Below are 18,491 nucleotides of genomic sequence, written 5' to 3'. Positions count from 1 at the left end.
GTTATCCCTGGGTACTTCAGCTGCTGCTGCTGCATTTTTAAACTGCTGCATTCCTGGAATTGGAATGAAAAGTGTCTCACATGTCAGGATGCACAGCTGACCCCAGCTGACCCTAACATCGCCCCCTCCTCTTTAAACTATGTAGACTTTTCTAATAGTTTTGTTAATTTTTTGTTGATTGTATTGGAGTAAACAAGGTACTATGATTAGTAGTACAATTATAGTACAACTATTATAGTTGTACAACAGTACACATGTTATGATAACTAAAATGTATACATTCATTTTTAAAAGCTTTTTTTTACTTACGATATTGAATTTTATTTATTAAATCAGCTATTTAACTAAGTTTTATGATCAACTTTAATTTTTTATACACTTTTGTCGATGTTTTTGTAAATTGATTCTGACCGATAGATTTTTAATATATATATTTATATATATCTTATATATAAATATATTTATATATTTTTATACATAAAGATATATACATTATATATACATTTTATATATAAATATCTATTTATATGTGCATTATATAAAATATTTTATTATATATTATATATAATATATAAAATTATATTTATATATATTTTATATATATTTATGCATTTTTATATTTATGTATACATTTTTAAAGTATAAAAATGCATTTAAATTTTTTTTTATATATACGTTTTTTTAAATCTTCACGTCTGTGTGTTAACTAAAGAAAATCAGTTGTAGCCTTGTTGTCTTAAGAAATCCAAGTGCACCCCAGGCAGTGCAGGGACTGTGTCCCCAGGTGCTGCAGGGTCAGTGTCCCCATGCCTGCCTGCATTGTCCCTGTGTGTCCCTGTGTCCCCAGGCAGTGCAGGGTCAGTGTCCCCATGCCTGCCTGCATTGTCCCTGTGTGTCCCTGTGTCCCCAGGCAGTGCAGGGGCTGTGTCCCCATGCCTGCCTGCATTGTCCCCGTGTGTCCCTGTGTCCCCAGATGGTGCAGGGTCAGTGTCCCCATGCCTGCCTGCATTGTCCCTGTGTGTCCCTGTGTCCCCAGGTGCTGGAGGGTCAGTGTCCCCATGCCTGCCTGCATTGTCCCTGTGTGTCCCTGTGTCCCCAGGGCAGTGCAGGGGCTGTTTCCCCATGCCTGCCTGCATTGTCCCTGTGTGTCCCTGTGTCCCCAGGCAGTGCAGGGTCAGTGTCCCCATGCCTGCCTGCATTGTCCCCGTGTGTCCCCAGGGCAGTGCAGGGGCCGTGTCCCCATGCCTGCCTGCATTGTCCCTGTGTGTCCCTGTGTCCCCAGGGCGGTGCAGGGGCCGTGTCCCCATGCCTGCCTGCATTGTCCCCGTGTGTCCCTGTGTCCCCAGGCAGTGCAGGGGCTGTGTCCCCATGCCTGCCTGCATTGTCCCCGTGTGTCCCTGTGTCCCCAGACAAGCGCTGAGCGAGGTGACGGCGGCGCTGCGGGAGCGGCTGCACCGCTGGCAGCAGATCGAGCTGCTCTGCGGCTTCCAGATCGTCAACAACCCCGGCATCCCCTCGCTGGCCTCGGCCCTCAACATCGACCCGGGCTGGATGGGCACGCCCCGGCCCAACCCCTCCCACTTCATCATCACCGACGACGTGGATGACCTGGACGAGGAGCTGGTGTCACCCATGTCCATGCAATGTACGGCAGCCCCGGGGACGAATGGGGGGCCCTGGCAATGGGGCATGGGGGGCTCCCTGGGCATGAGAGCTCTGGAGACTCCTTGGGACTGGGCGGGGGGGTCCCTGGGAATGGGGGAGCTCCTTGGGAATGGGGGCTCTGAGGACTCCCTGGGAATGGAGGAGCTCCCTGGGAATGGGGCTCTGGGGGGTCTCCATGGGAATGGGAGGCTCCCTGGGAATGTGGGGAGCTCCTTGAGAATGGGGAACGTCCCTGGGAATGGGGGCTCCTTGGGAATGGGGTTCCCCTGGGAACAGGGGCTGTGTCTGCTGGGGCTGGGGGCTGTGGCACAGAGCAGACCTGGATCTGTAGTTCACCTATATGAGGAGGGAATAATTGATCCAAGCTGGGTTTTCCATGCCCACAGACCACAGTTAGTCCATCAGGGTCAGGAACATCCCTAACGGGCCAGGCCCCACTGCTGGGGTTGTTTGGAGCCTGGTAATGCCAGCATGACTGGTAATTTAGGAACTGTTAATCATCATTTCATTCTGTCTGTGATGTTCTGGTCAACTCAGTGATTTAAGCATTTACCAAAAACCCCAACCAAAGGCATGGGTAGACGTGGCAGTGGGACAGGAAAAGGGATTATCCCCCATGTCCCCTTGGCCTGAGCACGTTTTTGGGATTGAAAGGACTCAAAGGTGCCCCTCCTGAGGCCCAGCTGGACCTGCATCCTGCAGCATTCTGGGTGGGAGCAGCATTCTGGCAGCCTCAGGGACCTGTTAAACACTCCCTGGAGCCCAGGCTGCCCCAGATCCCAGCTCTGTGCAGGCCTTGGGCTCAGCCAGGGGCACCTCCTGTCCCTCTTTGTTGGTAGCAGAGAGCACCACTCCCAGGGTGGCTGTCCCTGCTCTGCCAAGCCCAGACCCCACAGAGGGAGGGCTGAGCGTGGATCACCCTGTGCCTGTGACCCCTCAGCTGCTGGAATTCGCCTCACAGGGGTGGGTGGCACTGTCACCTTCTCTGCAGCAGCTGGGAGCCAGCCCTGGCTGCTGTTCCTGCCTGCAGCTGGCCCAGGTCCTGCCTTGCTTCTCCCAAAGGCATTTTCCAAAAAGTGTCCCCTTGGGTAGAGCAGGGACAGGGCCTGGGACACCGGAGCAGCACCTGGCAGGGCACAGCACCCTGATCCAGGCACTGTCATGGAATCATGGAATCACAGAGTGGATTGGCTTGGAAGGACCTTAAAGCCCACCCAGGGCCACCCCTGACATGGCAGGGACACCTCCCACTGTCCCCAGTGCCCAGCCTGGCCTTGGGCACTGCCAGGGATGCAGGGGCAGCCCCAGCTGCTCTGGGCCACTCTGGACAATTTAACCCGAGCCAGGGCTGTGTGGGGTAGCAGGAGGGAGCAGCAGAAGGGTCTCAGGGCTGGCACTGTGTGCTGCAGGAGGTGCCCTCTGTGCCAGGCCCACATCCCCTCAGCCTGGGGGAGCTCAGGGCAGGGCCCAGGGGAGGCAGAGCTTGGAGGCTTTGGGTAGGGCAGGAGGAGGGGGGTACCTGTGTGTTCCCAGGGCTCTGCAGACACGGGGGCCGCAGCCACAGTTTGTGGGATCAGCTCTGCTTGGGGACATTAAAGCTTCAGGGAAGGGAAACTCCTTTTCATTATCAGTTGCCCTCAGAATCAGGCTGGACATCTCTGATAAAGCCCTGGCACAGCCCCAGCTGGGCACTGGTGGCAGGGACGTTTGGACAGTCCCAGGTGACACCTGGGGGCCTGAGCTGGCCCAGGTGGGAGCCTCCAGCCCCGATTTCAGCTTCTCGGCACTTGAAACACCTCGAGTGAGACATGTCCAGGGAGCACTTCCATCATGCCAGGGGTGGGCAGAGAGCCTGCCCAGCTGTGTGCCCAGCTGTGTGCCCAGCTGTGTGCCCAGCTGCTCACCTGCCTGCCCCTCCTGCCCCCTCCTCCCTGCAGGTGAAACACCTGTGCCAAGCACTGGGCACTCCACTTCCCAAAGCAAGGCAGCCTTTCCCTGTAGGATTTCCTTCCTTGGTGTGCAAAGCCTGCCTCAGGAGAGCAGTGTTTCTCCTGCCAGGTGTGCTGTGAGGACCTGTGCTGCTTCTCCCAGTAAATCCCATCTCTCTCTCTCCTGTTCCCACCTGGCTGCCCCCCAGATGCAGCCTGGCTTTTCGGGCGCAGGTTCAGCGACCGCTCCTCGCTGTCCTCGGAGGATCAGTCCCTCTGGAAATACCCTGGTTTGGTTCTCTTCAGTTTTATTCTCATTTTTTTATTCTGCCCTCTGGCCTTTTTCTGGACTAAAATCCATCCACCAATTTTCCATCTTTCTGGCACGGGAACTAATGAATGTATCTGTCCTCACTGAGCCATCGCCACCTGCACTAACCCTGGGAAGAGTCTGGTGGGATGAAGAAGAATCTCAGCTGCAGCTCCCATGTGCTGCTGGGAGCAGTTGGGGAATCGGGGGGTTGGACTCACTCCATTTTACCCCTGAGGTGGAGATGAAGGACCCGGTGAGGCCAGGAGGAGGTGACAGCATTCCCTGTCCCATCCCACCTCCTTCCCTGCTGCCCCATCCCTCCCTGCAGGTGCTGCTGGTGCTGTGTTCCCTCAGAATCCCTAAATAAACTGAGCAGTGCCGCTCTTAGGGAATCCTGTCCCTGGGGTTGGCACACAGCCTCCAGGCCTTGGCTTCCTTTGGAAGCCTCCCCTTCAGAGGGAGACAGAGCAGGTGCATGTGCCAGCCTTGAGCAGGGAGGGCTTTTCCTTGGGCAGGGAATTTGGGGAATGTTGGTAAAACGTGTGTCTGGAGGGAAGTGGTGGGTCTGGGAAGCCAGGTTCCAGCCCCTGCTCCAGAGCTCAATGCAGGGCAAGTCTTGGAGAGCACGAAGGTGGGAAGTTCTGAGTTGGGAAATGGGGGGTGGAACACCAGGAAAAAAAGGGGAATCCTTAGGGGAAAAAAGCATGGCCCAAGGGAAAAAGAAACCTGTAGCAGAAACCCATCACCCCAGTGAATTACTCTGCAGTCAGATCCTTGTGAACCCTCCACAGTGAGATTCCCAAACTGGAATTGCAGCCCTGGAGCTGAATTTAAAAAAAATCTTGCAATAGAGTAGTGTAAAATTCCAAGTTCATGGATGGGCACTGTAGGGAGCAAAGAGCAGTGGGAAAGACTGGGGTTCACCTTGGGGCTGTGGAAACAGCCACGTTGCCAGAATTATTCCTTCTTATTCCTTCTTCCACTGGAAATATGTCCCTGTGGATCTTTCAGCCCTGAGTCATTCTGCCAGAGGAGCCCTGTGTGTCCAGCTGGGATTTTCCAGAGCAGGGATTGCTGGTTCTTCCATTCCCAAAGGAGCTCTCCTCCTCCTCCATTTCTGAGCTTTCCTGTCTCTGCATCTTTTTAACCCATTTGTACATTATTTCTTATGCACATAAGAAATCCTGAGCAATCCTGAACACCTTATCTCCTGCCAGAGGAGGATCATGTTGTATGGAATGGGGATGGAATAAAGCCAGCTGGGGATGGGGCTGCAGCCCTGGGATCTCGCTCCCCGTGGTGGAGGGGAGCATTCCCAAGGCTCCAGGCAGGTGAAGGGGCCTCCCTGGCTCTGGGGGTGACCCTGGGGGCAGGTGTGGGGCACAGGCAGCTGCTCAGGGCTTGCTGGGCTCCAGTTCCAGCCAGGTGTGACCACAGGGCTGGAGAGATCCTGGGGAGCTTTGAAGGCAGTTCAGGGACTGGTGCTGGGGCTCCAAAGGACATTCCCATGTGCTTCCCCAGACTAAGGGGAATTGGCAACCACAGGAGAATATTTCTCAGGTTGAGGGGGTCCCTGATCAGTCACAGTGGTCATGGAACAGGCTGGGAGCCCTGGGGCCAGAGTCGTCAGCTCAGGCACAGAGGAATCAGGCATGAATCCCAAAAAGTCTGGGTTGGGAGTGACCCTAAATCCACCCAGTGCCACCCCTGCCATGGCAGGGACACCTCCCACTGTCCCCAGGGCCCAGCCTGGCCTTGGGCACTGCCAGGGATGCAGGGGCAGCCCCAGCTGCTCTGGGCACCCTGTGCCAGGGCCTGCCCACCCTGCCAGGGAACAATTCCTCATTGCCAAGATCCTCAACCCCAATATGTTCAACCAACCAGGGAACTGCCCCTGGATCCCTGGCAGTGCCCAGGGCCAGGTTGGGGCTTGGAGCAGCCTGGGACAGTGGAAGGTGTCCCTGCCATGGCAGGGGTGGGAAGAGATGATCTTTGAAGTCCCTCCCAACCCAATCCCTGTATGATTCCATGCTGCCAGGGCTTTGCTCCTGGTGCTGCCCCTGCACAGTGAATCAAGCAGAGCTGGGCTCTGTGAGTGGAGCTTCAAGTGCCAACATTGACCTGCTCACCTGGGGCTCCTGCTTTGGGCTGTGCAGGTCCCACCCAGGGAGCAGGGCTGGAGCCATGAGGTGTCTGTGAGGGTGGAATGGCCCTGGAAGTGCCCTGTTCTTGGCTCTCCAGGTGGGATGAATCACACAGAGCCGCTCTCTGCGTCAGGCAAGATGCTCAGATAAGGTGTTCAGAGGCACCTACATCAGCAATGCTGGAGTTCTCCGTGGGCTGGGCATTAATCCAGCATGTTCAGCACCAGCTTAAAGCTGCTTCTGCATTAAACAGGCCCTAACTGCTGGCACGAGGTGGGACAGTGGGATGGTGCTGCTGGGGTGGTGTCAGTGGGACTGGGATGGTGTCAGTGGGGTGGTGCTAATGGGGTGGTGCTGCTCTCATGGTGCCAGTGGGCCAGTGCCAGACCTGGCAGAGCTCCGCGGGCCAGGCTGGGCTGTGCTATGCTCTCGCTCTCTCCTGGTGGAGCTCCACAGGCTGGGCTGGGCTGTGCCCTCGCTCTCTCCTGGTGGAGCTCCACAGGCCGGGCTGTGCCCTCACTCTCTCCTGGCGGAGCTCCGCAGGCTGGGCTGGGCTGTGCCCTCACTCTCTCCTGGCAGAGCTCCACAGGCCGGGCTGTGCTCTCGCTCTGTCCTGGTGGAGCTCCGCAGGCCGGGCTGGGCTGTGCTCTCGCTCTGTCCTGGCGGAGCTCCGCAGGCCGGGCTGGGCTGTGCTCTCGCTCTGTCCTGGCGGAGCTCCGCAGGCCGGGCTGGGCTGTGCTCTCGCTCTGTCCTGGCGGAGCTCCGTGGGCCGTGCCCTCCCCTCACTGTCCCCCTGTGTCGTTGCAGCTCCGGCCTTGCCCAGCACAGTCCGGCAGCGCCTGGTGGAGCCGCAGCACGGCCACGGATCGCAGAGGTTGGTAGAGAGTCTCGTGCCGGGGCAGCCCGAGGCGGGCCCCATGGCCCCGCTGCGCGCGGGCCGAGTGTCCCTGCGCCGAATGCACAGCCTCACCTCCGGACAGTCCTTCGGCTCCGACCCGCCCGGCTCCAGCCCATCGCCTGCCTCCACCTCCTCCACCTCCTGCTCCTCATCCACCACCACCGCACCTGCTCCTGCTTGCCATGTCCACCCTATCTATTACCATCACACCACCTCTTATTTCCTCCAGATGGATTCCATCCCCGACCTGCCCCCTCCTGATGTCACCTCTGGAGTTCGCTGTCGCACTGGGAGCTTTGGGTATATTGCTGTTTCTTTTCTAGCTGCCTCCTGCCTGCCGTGCCTCGGAGCTGATGCTTGCTGGGGCGCTCTTTCTCTCACCTTCCTCCTGCCCTTTTCTTTTGGGCCCTTGTTCCGTGATTTATCCACTCTTGTTCCTTCTGCTGCTCTCCCGAGCCGCTGGAGCCTCTGAGGAGGATTCCGTGGGCCATCCCCATGCCCAGGAGCTCAGAGGGGGCGTTCCCAAGGTGCTCTGCTGCTGTTTTACTGCAGCTGAGCAAATGAGAATTCCCAGGTGCTCACTGTTCCCTAAACAAGGGATGTGAGGAGGTAGCAGAGCTGATCACCAAACCTGATCTGATTTGGAGCCTGGACCTCCCTGGGGTCCTCACAAGTGAATTGCAAAGGGAACATGATGGGTGGGCACCACGAGGAAGCAGCTGGAGAAATCTGGGGTGGTTTTCAGAGGTGCTAGAGTGGCAGTTCAGCAATGTGTTCTGGAGTGCCTCTGGTCTGGTAGGGATGAGGAACAGGGTGTTTTGGCTAGGGAATGTCTGAGGAGGGAGCTGGAGCTGCTCCTGTTGGCTTTAGCTTGGTCCCCTTCAGTTGGCTCTTTGGTCCATCCTAGGGACCGGTTATCCTCCATCCCTCAATGCCAGAGCTGTCCCAGTTCATGGTGCTGGTGACAGGGAGGAGCAGGAATCCTGCCTGGTGCTCCAAGGGGCCCTGACAGCTTGGCAGGAATGCTGTGTGTCCCAAGCACAGGGTCAGGCTCCTGGGGTGGCTTTCACCCCAGGGAGATCCCACACATCCTGGTCCCAGGGGTCAGGGGTGCAGCCAGTCCCGAGGTGGTGTGTCCCTGTGGGATCCCCCTGGGGCACTGGGATGTGTGCTCGTGGCCTCAGCTGTGCCAGGCACTCAATGCAGGCAGTGGGGAGGCTGTGATGGACCAGGGAATCCTGTCCCTGCCAGGTCATTCCATCTCTGTTCCATGCTTTCTCCATGGCAAAATTAAAACCAGTCTGCTGACCCTCAGTGCTGGGAGAGTGCTGGAAGTCCCTGGGTGAGGCAGAGGAGAGGGGAAATGTCCTTCCACCATCATTTCTCCAGGCAGGGAAACATTCCCAGTCACCACATCTTCACCCATCCCAGCACAATGTCCCATTATCCCCCTTACCTGTGGGTTCCCCTGCCCTCAGGTGCTGGGATCTCTCCTGGCCTTGTTCACAGTCTCTGGTTTGGATGTTCCATCCCCTCCCTGCCCCGTGTGTCTCCAAGCTGAGCAGCCCCAGGCACATTCTGGAGTCTGGAATACCGAGGGGGAAATTCCTGCACCTGCTCCACAATGGAGAATTAAAGAGCAGCATCTCAGTTAATTCAGTAATGGTTGGTTGGGGATGATGAGAAGCTGTGTAATTAATTAACTCCTACCAGTGGGAGCTCAATTGCAGCTGTCCCAGTTGGACTGGTAAAAGCTGGGAATGCTGCTGGTCCCTGCTTCCATTGCCTCCCTGACTCTGCAGGAGGGAGAGCTCATTCTGGCAGCCTGGGGCTCATGTCCTGTGTCCAAAACAGCTGTTTAAATGTGATTTATTTCCACTGAGGCCCATGGCACGTGGAGTTCTGCCCAGGACAAAGCCTGAGTCCCTGCAGAGCCCCCGAGAGTGGCAGAGGGAAACAGGATCCAGTGTGGGGACCCCAGGAAGGGAAGGGGAAGGTGCCAGAGGAGGGAATAAGTGTGGCCTGCCCTGGTCAGAGCCCAACTGGTCACCACTGGGTGCCAGCAGGACTGTCCTGTCCCTGCTCCCGTGGCAAAGCCCAGCTGGTGATGCAGGAGAAGGGATGGAGTCAGAACCTCCCACCTGGGACTTGCTCCAGCTGCACCTCAGCGAGCAGCTCCCCACCTCATCATCCCTGCTCAGCCCAGCAGCAGGAATGAGGAGTTGGGTGCCCGAGGATGTGGGTTTGTGGTGTGCTGATAACTGTTTTATCCAGCTGCATCACTAGCAGGCCCTGCTCTGATGCATCCCCAAAAGCGCCGCTGCCGATGGATTGCTGCCCCTCCTTGATAGCCCCGCTCCTGGAGGCCTTTCCTTACATCCCTCAGCCTCCCGGGGAGCCTCAGAAAGGCCCTCCAGGGAGTCACTGCAAGGAGCAGAGCCCCAGAGTGTCCTGGCTCCCTTGGTAGGAGGAATGTGCCTCTCGCACATCCAGCAGAGCCCAGGCTGGGCAGGGCTCGCAGGAGAATCCTCTCCAAGCCCCGAGGAGCGAGGCTGGGGATCGCTGTCTCCGGAGTCCTGCCGGGGTTATCCTGGCAGGGAGCCTCTCCCTCAACTCCTCACTCTCTGCTTCTCTTTTGCAATTGGCTTCAGAGGATCCGGCGCCAATAAGGTCAGAGCGGTTCCGGGCCGGAGGCGGCTGCGGGATCGGGGGGGAGAGGGGCTGGAGGGGCTGTGTGTGCACAGGGGTTTCTGCTGCCAGTGCCTGCCTCGGGTGGATGAAACCCACGGAGAGGGGAGTGTACACCAAATGCCCAGGCCCTTCTCCAACCAGGAAGGGAGGCAGCAGCCAAAGCTCAGCGAAGGGAGAGTCAGGAATCCAGGGAAATGAGTAATTCACAGCTCAAGCAGGGTGGAAGGGAGGAAGCTGCTGTTGGGTGTGCGTTGAGGCTGTGCCAAGCTCAGCCCCACAGCAAATTTGGGACTTTGCCTTAAGAAAAGCCTTGGTCCCTGGTGCCACACACACAGAGCCCAGCAGCTGAGGGTGCTCTGAGAGCCAGACACAGAGGGATGGGGCAGCCAGGGCTCTGTGGCTGCTGCAGCACACCCAGGGCAGCTCCTGGGCCATGCTGGGCTGGACCCCAGCAGGAACACCCAGAGAAATCCCTCATGGGCTGCAGGGCTGGGGAAAAATAGGTGTTTGTTCTCCATCCTCCTGCTGCTCCTCCCCTGCTCCTCCTCCACTCCCAGGCTTCCTGTACTCCAAGCTTTCCTTTTCCATGCTTTGCTCTCTGCTTCTTTTGTTCACCATCCCCATCTCCTCACCCTCCCTCCCTCCCTCCCGGCTCGGGTGGATCCTGGTGGGGTGGGAGGGAGCCAGAAGGAAGCAGACCCATCCTGCCTTAGGCAGGGTCCCTCTGTGGAGGTGCTGGAGTGCCTGGATCCATGGAAAAGAGCAGGGAGAGCTGCTGGCATGGAGGAAGGCTCGGGCTCCCAGGTATTTCTCTGTCCAGTTGCTGCTCTGTGGTTTCCAGGAGGGATGAGCTGTCAGGGGCTCCTGCTGCTCCACAAAAACACCTCCTCTGATCCCTGCCTGGGATCCCATCCAAGGCCAGCCTGTCCTGGGATAGCTTTTCCTCTTGAAAGTGTGCTGGAACAGTTGAGGAGCATAATCCTCATGGAAATCAGTGGGATATAGGGCAGGCCTTGCTGAGCCTCATCTGGGATGATGGCAGTATCCTGGGAATGCTCTTTCCTCCCTGTTGTCCTGGCATGGACTCAAGAGTGTCCACTCCTCAGTGTGATCTCAGGAATCCTGTCCCTGCTGTTGTGCACTTCTTTGTGGGAGCCACCAGGAAAAGGCTCATTTGGGGCTGAAGAAAATCCCAGAAGTTCCTGGCCATTGGTGTTCAGCTCCCAAAATCGTCCCGTGGGTGCCCCAACAGGAATGCAGGAGGTCCCTGTGCCAGGTGTCCCTTGGATTGTCCCTGCTGTGGTGGCTGTGCCCTGCGTGCCAGGATGTCCCCAGAGCCTGGCACAGCGGGGTGGGCACTCTGCTGCTCTGGTGGGTGCTGCTGTCACCAGCTCCTCCCTGTGTCCTTCAGGAATATATTCCTGACTTGCAGCTGGAGGGATTGTGTATGAGCAGAGTAGGAATATTTGGGAATTGTGTGCTCTTGGGCATCAGCTCCTTCAGCGCCCCCAGATGAGCCCAGAGGGATGAACTGGGGCTCCCAGGAGGTGGAACCCATGTGGTGCACCCACTCCAGGGTGAGGATCCCAGAGAACAGCCACCCCAGGAGCGGGGACACGGACCCTGTGCTGCAGCCAGAGCGGCCCCAGGAGGTGACACGGTGGCCCTGGTGTCACCGAGGCCCTGCCCGGCTCCTGCAGTGTGGGACCAGCTGTCCTGGGATCGGGTTCCCACTCTGCTCTCCAGACAGAAGATCCTCGTGGAGCAGAGCATGGCTCTCCATCTGCTGTTGTCCTCTGCTGCCCCTGCTGCATTGAAACCTGCCAGGCCTGCAGGAGAGGGAGCAGCTCCATGGAGCCCAGCAGGGAACACTCACCTCTTCACACATCCTTGAAGTCTCCTCAGTTGGAAGAAAATCCATTTTCTGCAGTATCTGCTGCCCTCTTGCTGTTAGAAAGGATTTCTATCACGGGCCCTGACCCGGGTCTCTCCCTGTGGGACTGTGGCAGCCAGAGGGACAGACTGGATTTCCTGGAGAAGGTTCTCTGGTGGAGCTGGGGCATTGCCTGTGAAGGGAGCAGGTGTTGCTGTGCCCCCATCCCCAGCCAGGGCACGTGGGGTCCCTCAGGGCTCTCCCACCCCCTCCATGAGTCCAGAGTGGGCCCTGCATTCCTGCCAGGATCCAATCCTGCCTGGCCCTGACCCTGGCACTGCCCAGCACCATTCCTGTGCCAAGGTTCTGCCCCACAGCCTGGCTCCTTCTCCAGCCCTGCTGGGACCCCAGCTATCCCAGTTACCCCAGTTGTCCCAGTTACCACAGTGACAGCCATGGGCCACCAGCCATGACAGTGACCTTCTGCAGTATCCCCTGGTGTCCCCGGGAGCTCAGTGGCTCCACACATGTGATGATGGCACTTGTGTCCCTTGGAAGGCTCCAGCTGCCCACTCAGAATCCCCTGGGATCTCGCACCACTGGGCTGTTCCCTTCTCCCAGCAGCTCACCCGGGATGTGGCTCAGACACCAGCCAGGCTGGGCTCCAGGCGAGGACAGGGACAATGCCAGCAGTGCCCAGGGCTCCTTGCTGCTGGGCAGGAGGAGAGCTGAGGTGTTCTGCACAGCTGGGCTCCCCCACTAGATCCAGGGCTGAATGCCAGCCACCCACAGGATCCTCTTTTCCTCTCTGTGTTCCCTGGAGCTGCGGAACGAGGGCCTGGCTTTATTCCATGGGTTCTGTTAAAGGAATGCTCTTGTTCAGCACGAGGAGAAGGTTCTGGGCCTGTCCCAGCACAGGCAGGACTCCAGAGTGTGCCAGCACTTTGTGGAGAGCATGAGGAGGCCAGGACTGGGACCAGTGCTGGGAAACATCATCAGGGACAGGGATCCCGGGCAGGGACAGGGATCCTGGGCAGGGACAGGGATCCAGGGCATGGACAGGGATCCTGGGCAGGGACAGGGATCCAGATCCAGGGCAGGGACAGGGATCCAGAGCATGGACAGGGATCCAGAGCAGGGACAGGGATCCTGGGCATGGACAGGGATCCAGGGCATGGACAGGGATCCTGGGCATGGACAGGGATCCAGAGCAGGGACAGGGATCCAGGGCAGGGACAGGGATCCAGGGCAGGGACAGGGATCCTGGGCAGGGACAGGGATCCAGAGCAGGGACAGGGATCCAGGGCAGGGACAGGGATCCTGGGCAGGGACAGGGATCCAGAGCATGGACAGGGATCCTGGGCATGGACAGGGATCCTGGGCAGGGACAGGGATCCAGATCCAGGGCAGGGACAGGGATCCAGAGCATGGACAGGGATCCAGAGCAGGGACAGGGATCCTGGGCATGGACAGGGATCCTGGGCAGGGACAGGGATCCAGAGCAGGGACAGGGATCCAGGGCATGGACAGGGATCCAGAGCATGGACAGGGATCCTGGGCAGGGACAGGGATCCAGGGCAGGGACAGGGATCCTGGGCAGGGACAGGGATCCAGGGCAGGGACAGGGATCCAGGGCAGCCCCAGCCTGGCAGTGACACAGAGCTGGTGCTGTGGGCACACCCTGCAGGGAAGGGATGGGGCATCCAGAGGCACCTGGGCAGGCAGAGAGCTGGGACCCTGCCAGCCTCGTGCAGCTCAGCAGGACCAAGGGCAAGGCCTGCAGCTGGCTGGGGGCAATCCCAGCACAAACACAGCCTGGGGAGAACGGACTGGGAGCAGCCCTGGGAGAAGGAGCTGGAGATTGGTGGGAGAAGCTCCACAGGGCCTGACCATGAGCACTGGGACCTGAAATCCCTGCGCCTTGGGCTGATCCCACAGGGTGGGCAGAGGAAAGGGATTGGGATTGTGCCCCCACAGGTGATTTCCCACCTGCAGAGCTGCCCCAGCCCAGGGAGGAGCTGGAGCTGCTGCAGAGAGCCCAGAGGAGGCTCCAGGATGGGCAGAGGGATGGAGCAGCTCTGCTGGGAGGAAAGGCTGGCGCAGCTGGGATTGTTCACCTGCACAGGAGAAGCTTTGGGCTGAGCTCAGGGTGGCCTTGCAGGGCCTGCAGGAGCCCCAGGAAAGCTGGAGAGAGACAATTTCCAGGGCATGCAGGGACAGCACCCAGGGAATGGCTTCACACTGAAAACCTACAGGTTTAGATCAGATATCAGGAACGATTTCCTCCCTGGCAGGGTGGGCAGGCCCTGGCACAGGGTGCCCAGAGCAGCTGGGGCTGCCCCTGCATCCCTGGCAGTGCCCAAGGCCAGGCTGGGCACTGGGGCAGTGGGAGGTGTCCCTGCCATGGCAGGGGTGGCACTGGGTGGTCCTCCCAGTTCCTTCTCACCCAAACCAGTCTGGGATTCCTGAACATCTCTGCAGTTCTCCCTGGATGTCTCCAGCTCTGTTGAGGAGGTTTTCCCTTGTCTTGCCGGTCTCTTTGGCTGCCTCCAGGCCGATGTTGATGGTGGTACCGTAGGAGATGATCTGGGGGCTCTGTGCAGTGCCAGGCAGGTTTGCTCACCTATTTGCAGGGGTCTGTGCCAAGAGCAGAGATCGGGGGGCTCCAGGGCGAGGGACAGGTCAGCACCTCCCACCTCTTCCCACCGCCTCTCGCTTCTCTTCCCCTGCTCCTTCCCTTTCCATTTGCCTCCCATTCCGCTGCTCCCTCCTGTGCGTGGGCAGGGCCGGGGCCCCTCACCCATCCCCTGCCCGGGGGGCAGCTCTGCCCGTGCCCTGGGCTCCGTGGGCAGCACTGGAACCCCTGGCCCGGCTGCCCGGGCAGGCTGGCACCTGCACAGGGGCCCTGGGGAGGGGGCCAGCAGCATCCAGCCGGGAGGAGCGAGCTGTGACTTGTCATTTCCCTCGTGCTCCTGCCTCCCACTCTCCAGAGGGCTCTGGAGCCCCGTGGGCCGTCACCGGTAGGCACAGGCTGGGCACAAACCTCGTGCAGCGGCGGGGCTGGGCATGGCTTCGTGTGGGCATGGCCAAGCTCCAATTCCTCCCACCGGGGTTAGAGCTTGGCACCGGCTGAGCCAGGCAAGGGGCAGGGGCGGGGGGCCCGGGGGGCGTGGGCACACACGGATGGGGCAATGGCTGAGGGACCCCCGGGGAGTCTGGGGGGAGCTGGGATCCAGGGGGAGGGATGGAGCCTATCCTGGACTGAGGGATCCTCTGGGATCCAGGGGGAGGGATGGATCCTGTCCTGGACTGAGGGATCCTCTGGGATCCAGGGGGAGGAATGGATCCTATCCTGGACTGAGGGATCCTCTGGGATCCAGGGGGAGGAATGGATCCTGTCCTGGACTGAGGGATCCTCTGGGATCCAGGGGGAGGGATGGATCCTGTCCTGGACTGAGGGATCCTCTGGGATCCAGGGGGAGGGATGGAGCCTATCCTGGACTGAGGAATCCTCTGGGATCCAGGGGGAGGAATGGATCCTATCCTGGACTGAGGGATCCTCTGGGATCCAGGGGGAGGGATGGATCCTGTCCTGGACTGAGGGATCTCCATGGGGAGCAATGGATCCTATCACACACTGAGGGATCCCCTGGGATCCATGGGGAGGATTGAGCCTCCATCCCATTTCCATGTCCTCGCTCCCTCGAGCTGCTCGAGGTGAGCCCCCGGCTCAGGGATCCCCGACCCTGGGGCACAGAGAGGGGCCGAGCCGGGGCCGGGTGGGCAGGGGCTCAGTGCCAGCCGCTCTCGGGGTCACTGGGGTCTCTCAGCCGCTGCTGCCATCCGTGCGTGCGGGGCCGGGCCGGGCCGGGCGGGCACTGACCCCTCTCTCCCGGCGCTCTCCACCGCAGAGATTTAACTCGCTGCGACTCCGACTCCTCCATCCCGCACCTGAGCGACCACCAGCGTATCCCCAGCTCGGCGCCCAAGCTGCTGGCTGCCCGGCCCACGCTGCTGACCAGGTCCATGGAGGAGGCTGTCCCCGGGCCCCCGGGCCCCGGCGCGCCCACGCCCAACGGCGGCAGCCGGCACGGGGAGCCCTCCGCCCTGGCGGCTTTGCAGGAGCGGCTGCCCGAGAGCCCCATGGCGATGAAGAAGATGATGACGGTGAACCACGGCATGGAGAAGTCCTCCAGCCTGGGGGAGATCAGCCACCACCCGACGGCCGGCAAGCCCAGCCACTCGGATTCGTCCCGGTCGCACAGCCCCAGCTCCACCGACCCCGACACCCCCTCCCCCATCTCTGACTGCCGGCCCAGCGGCGCCAGGAACACCCGCATCCCGCAGCTGGCCGCCAAGAAGAGCCCGGGGGACGAGGACAGCAGCCTGACGGGCGACGAGGTTGACCTCGGCCAGAGCAAGAAAAAGTTCCCCCTAAAGATCTTCAAGAAGCCCAAGAAGTAGGGGGGGAGACCCCCGGACGCGTCCCGCCGGGCCCGGGGCCGGCCGTGCACCGGCAACGCAGCGCGGCCCCGGCACCCTCCGCTCCCCGAGTCACCCCGGCGCCGGCACGGGAGGAGCTATTTAAACTTATTTATTTCCTCATCTCCGAGACGAGAAGCGCGACGCCGCCGGCTCCCCGCGAGAAGAGCCGCCCCTGCCCTCCCTCCGACCGCTGCGGTCCCGGCTTTGCTGTGCATGGCTTCCAGTTACTCCTGCTCTGCTCAGCCACGCGGCCTTTGGGTTTGGTTTCAATGTGGTTTTATTTTTTTTTTTTTAATTTTATTTTTTATTGTTGTTATTAATTTGTTTTCCTGCCTCCTCCGACTTTTGCACAGGCTGAGGGCGGGCCGGGGCCGCTCCGCGCTGCCCCTGCGCTGACTCCGCTCGCAGCGGTTCTCCCTCATTGCTCCGAGTCACTTTCCCACCCCGGCCCCTCGGCTGCGCCCCTGGGAAGGGGATCCCGTCCCGAGCAGCTCTCGCTGCGCAGGAGCAGAGGAGGACTCTGCCCTTGCCGCCGGTACTTGTGTGCTCCCGGTGCCCCCGGGGGCCGCGGGGACGGGGCTGTCCCCGCACGGCTCTGCCCGGTGCCCGGGGAAGGTCGGGACACGGGGCAGGAGGGACCCACGCCTGGCCCGGGCTGTGCTTCCCCGGTGCCCTGCACTGCTCCGAACCTGCCGTGCCCGGGACCCGGCTGAGGACCCTGGTGACAGGGACAGGGAGGGAAGGGCCCTGGTGAATGGGACAGTGAGGAAAGGACCCTGGTGACAGGGAACAGTGAGGGAAGGGCCCTGGTGAATGGGACAGTGAGGGAAGGGCCCTGGTGACAGGGAACAGTGAGGGAAGGGCCCTGGTGACAGGGACAGGGAGGGAAGGGCCCTGGTGACAGGGAACAGTGAGGGAAGGGCCCTGGTGACAGGGACAGGGAGGGAAGGACCATCCCAAGGGGTGTTGGTGCAGAGCCAGTCCAGCCGCCACATCCACACGAAGAGGAGAGGAGGGGGCTCCCGGGAGCAGGGCCTGTCCCCTGTCCTGTGTCCCCTGTCCCGGCTGTGCAGGGCCAGAGGGAGGGACCAGGACACAGCAGGGCTCTCAGGGCAGGGGACAGGCCGTGCCTGGGGGGCAGGACCATGACAGAGCCCTCCCCTGGAGCAGGCCGGGCGCTGGGGGCTCTGTGCCCCCACACAGGCAGTGTCCCCCTTGCCCTGGGGCCACACGCCAGGGTGTCCCTGGCTGTGCCAGCCTGACCCGGGACTCAGTCCGTCCTCCTGTCCTCCCTCAGCACATTGTGGGTCACATCCTGCTGCTCACAGCCCCCGGCTCACCTCGGTGTGTCCCCAGCACAGCCCCGGCCACTGCGGGGCCCCCACTGAGGGCAGCAGCTGTGGCTGAGCCCACTCCCTGCGAGGGCCGAGCCTGTCCCGAGGGATGGGGCCTGCCCCGTTCCCAGGGCTGAGTACCGAGGGATGAGCTCTGCCCCATCCGTGGGCCCAGCCCCACCCCGAGGGATGAGCTCTGCCCCACCCTGGGCCCTGTCCCATCCCTGACCCCCCTCTCCCAGCTCCTCCAGGAGCATCCCCCAGCCCCGGGGCTGCCAGGGGAACCCCCAAGCCCCTTCCCACCCCACTCGAGGTGGCTCCCTGGCACCACAGAACCCCCCGCCCAGGGTCCCTGTCCTCAGCACCCCCTCCGTCCCCAGACCACCATCCCACACATCCTTGGGGTGGGCAGGGGCTGCTCCTTCCGAGGCAGAGGAAGATGCACGATGGGGGGAGGAGGAAGAAGAGGAGGCCGGGCCAGATGCCGAGAGCCCCTGGGGCCTTCCTTTATGCCAGAGTAATATATTTGTGTCTTGACAATTCAGGAAGGGCTACAAAGGTGTTTTTTGTTCCGTAGGCGGGAGTTAAACGATTTCACTGTTGCTTTGGGATTAGTGAAAAATTCCTCTCAATGACTTTAAGTGCCTGCATATCCTTGGGGACGGGGCGGTGGGCTCAGCCCCACAACAGGGCTGCTGCCTGGGCACCCCGATTCCATGGACACCCTGATCTGTGGGCACCCCAATTCGTGGGCACCCCGATCTGTGGGCACCTCGATTTGTGGGCACCTGAATTTATGGGTACCCTGATCTGTGGGCACCCTGATTTATGGGCACCCTGATTTATGGGTACTCCAATCTGTGAGCACCCTGATCTGTGGACACCCCAGTTTTTGGGCACCCTGATTTCTGGGTACCCCAGTTTGTGGGCACCCTGCTGTCACAGGCAGGGCCCCCCGGGAGCAGGGCCAGCGGGGTCGGGGCCAGAGCTGCTTGTGGTGGCAGAGACCTGTGGATGTTTCTGGAGAAGGGGTTGGGGATCCACCAAACGGCAACCGTTGACACATCTGCCAACTCTTGATTTAAGGTGGTTTTTGTTTTTTGTTTTTTGTCATTTCATAAAACTTTTCAATCCAATAAAGCATGTAGTCTATTTTACGA

The 18,491-nt window shown here is 60.0% G+C and overlaps 1 protein-coding gene across 6 annotated transcripts in view; it reads left to right on the top strand.

The window, feature by feature from the left end:
* Positions 1 to 18,491, top strand: part of STIM1 (stromal interaction molecule 1) — a 73,586-nt gene extending 55,095 nt beyond the window's left edge. Inside the window, exons 10-14 of one of the 6 annotated variants that reach the window (XM_066545600.1) lie at positions 1,410 to 1,645; positions 3,803 to 3,883; positions 6,858 to 6,924; positions 9,600 to 9,618; positions 15,424 to 15,928. In XM_066545600.1, coding sequence (XP_066401697.1) covers positions 1,410 to 1,645; positions 3,803 to 3,883; positions 6,858 to 6,924; positions 9,600 to 9,618; positions 15,424 to 15,819 — 799 coding nt within the window. In that variant the 3' untranslated portion in view covers positions 15,820 to 15,928. Of the gene's footprint in view, positions 1 to 1,409; positions 1,646 to 3,802; positions 3,884 to 6,857; positions 7,249 to 9,599; positions 9,619 to 15,423 lie in introns of all 6 variants that reach the window. The other 5 variants (XM_066545598.1, XM_066545596.1, XM_066545601.1 and 2 more) reach the window with 5 other exon arrangements.

This window comes from Molothrus aeneus, chromosome 2, assembly GCF_037042795.1.
Source record: "Molothrus aeneus isolate 106 chromosome 2, BPBGC_Maene_1.0, whole genome shotgun sequence".
NCBI classification, from domain to species: domain Eukaryota; kingdom Metazoa; phylum Chordata; class Aves; order Passeriformes; family Icteridae; genus Molothrus; species Molothrus aeneus.
Note: the sequence above shows the minus strand (reverse complement) of the source record. Positions and strands in the feature narration are given on the sequence as shown.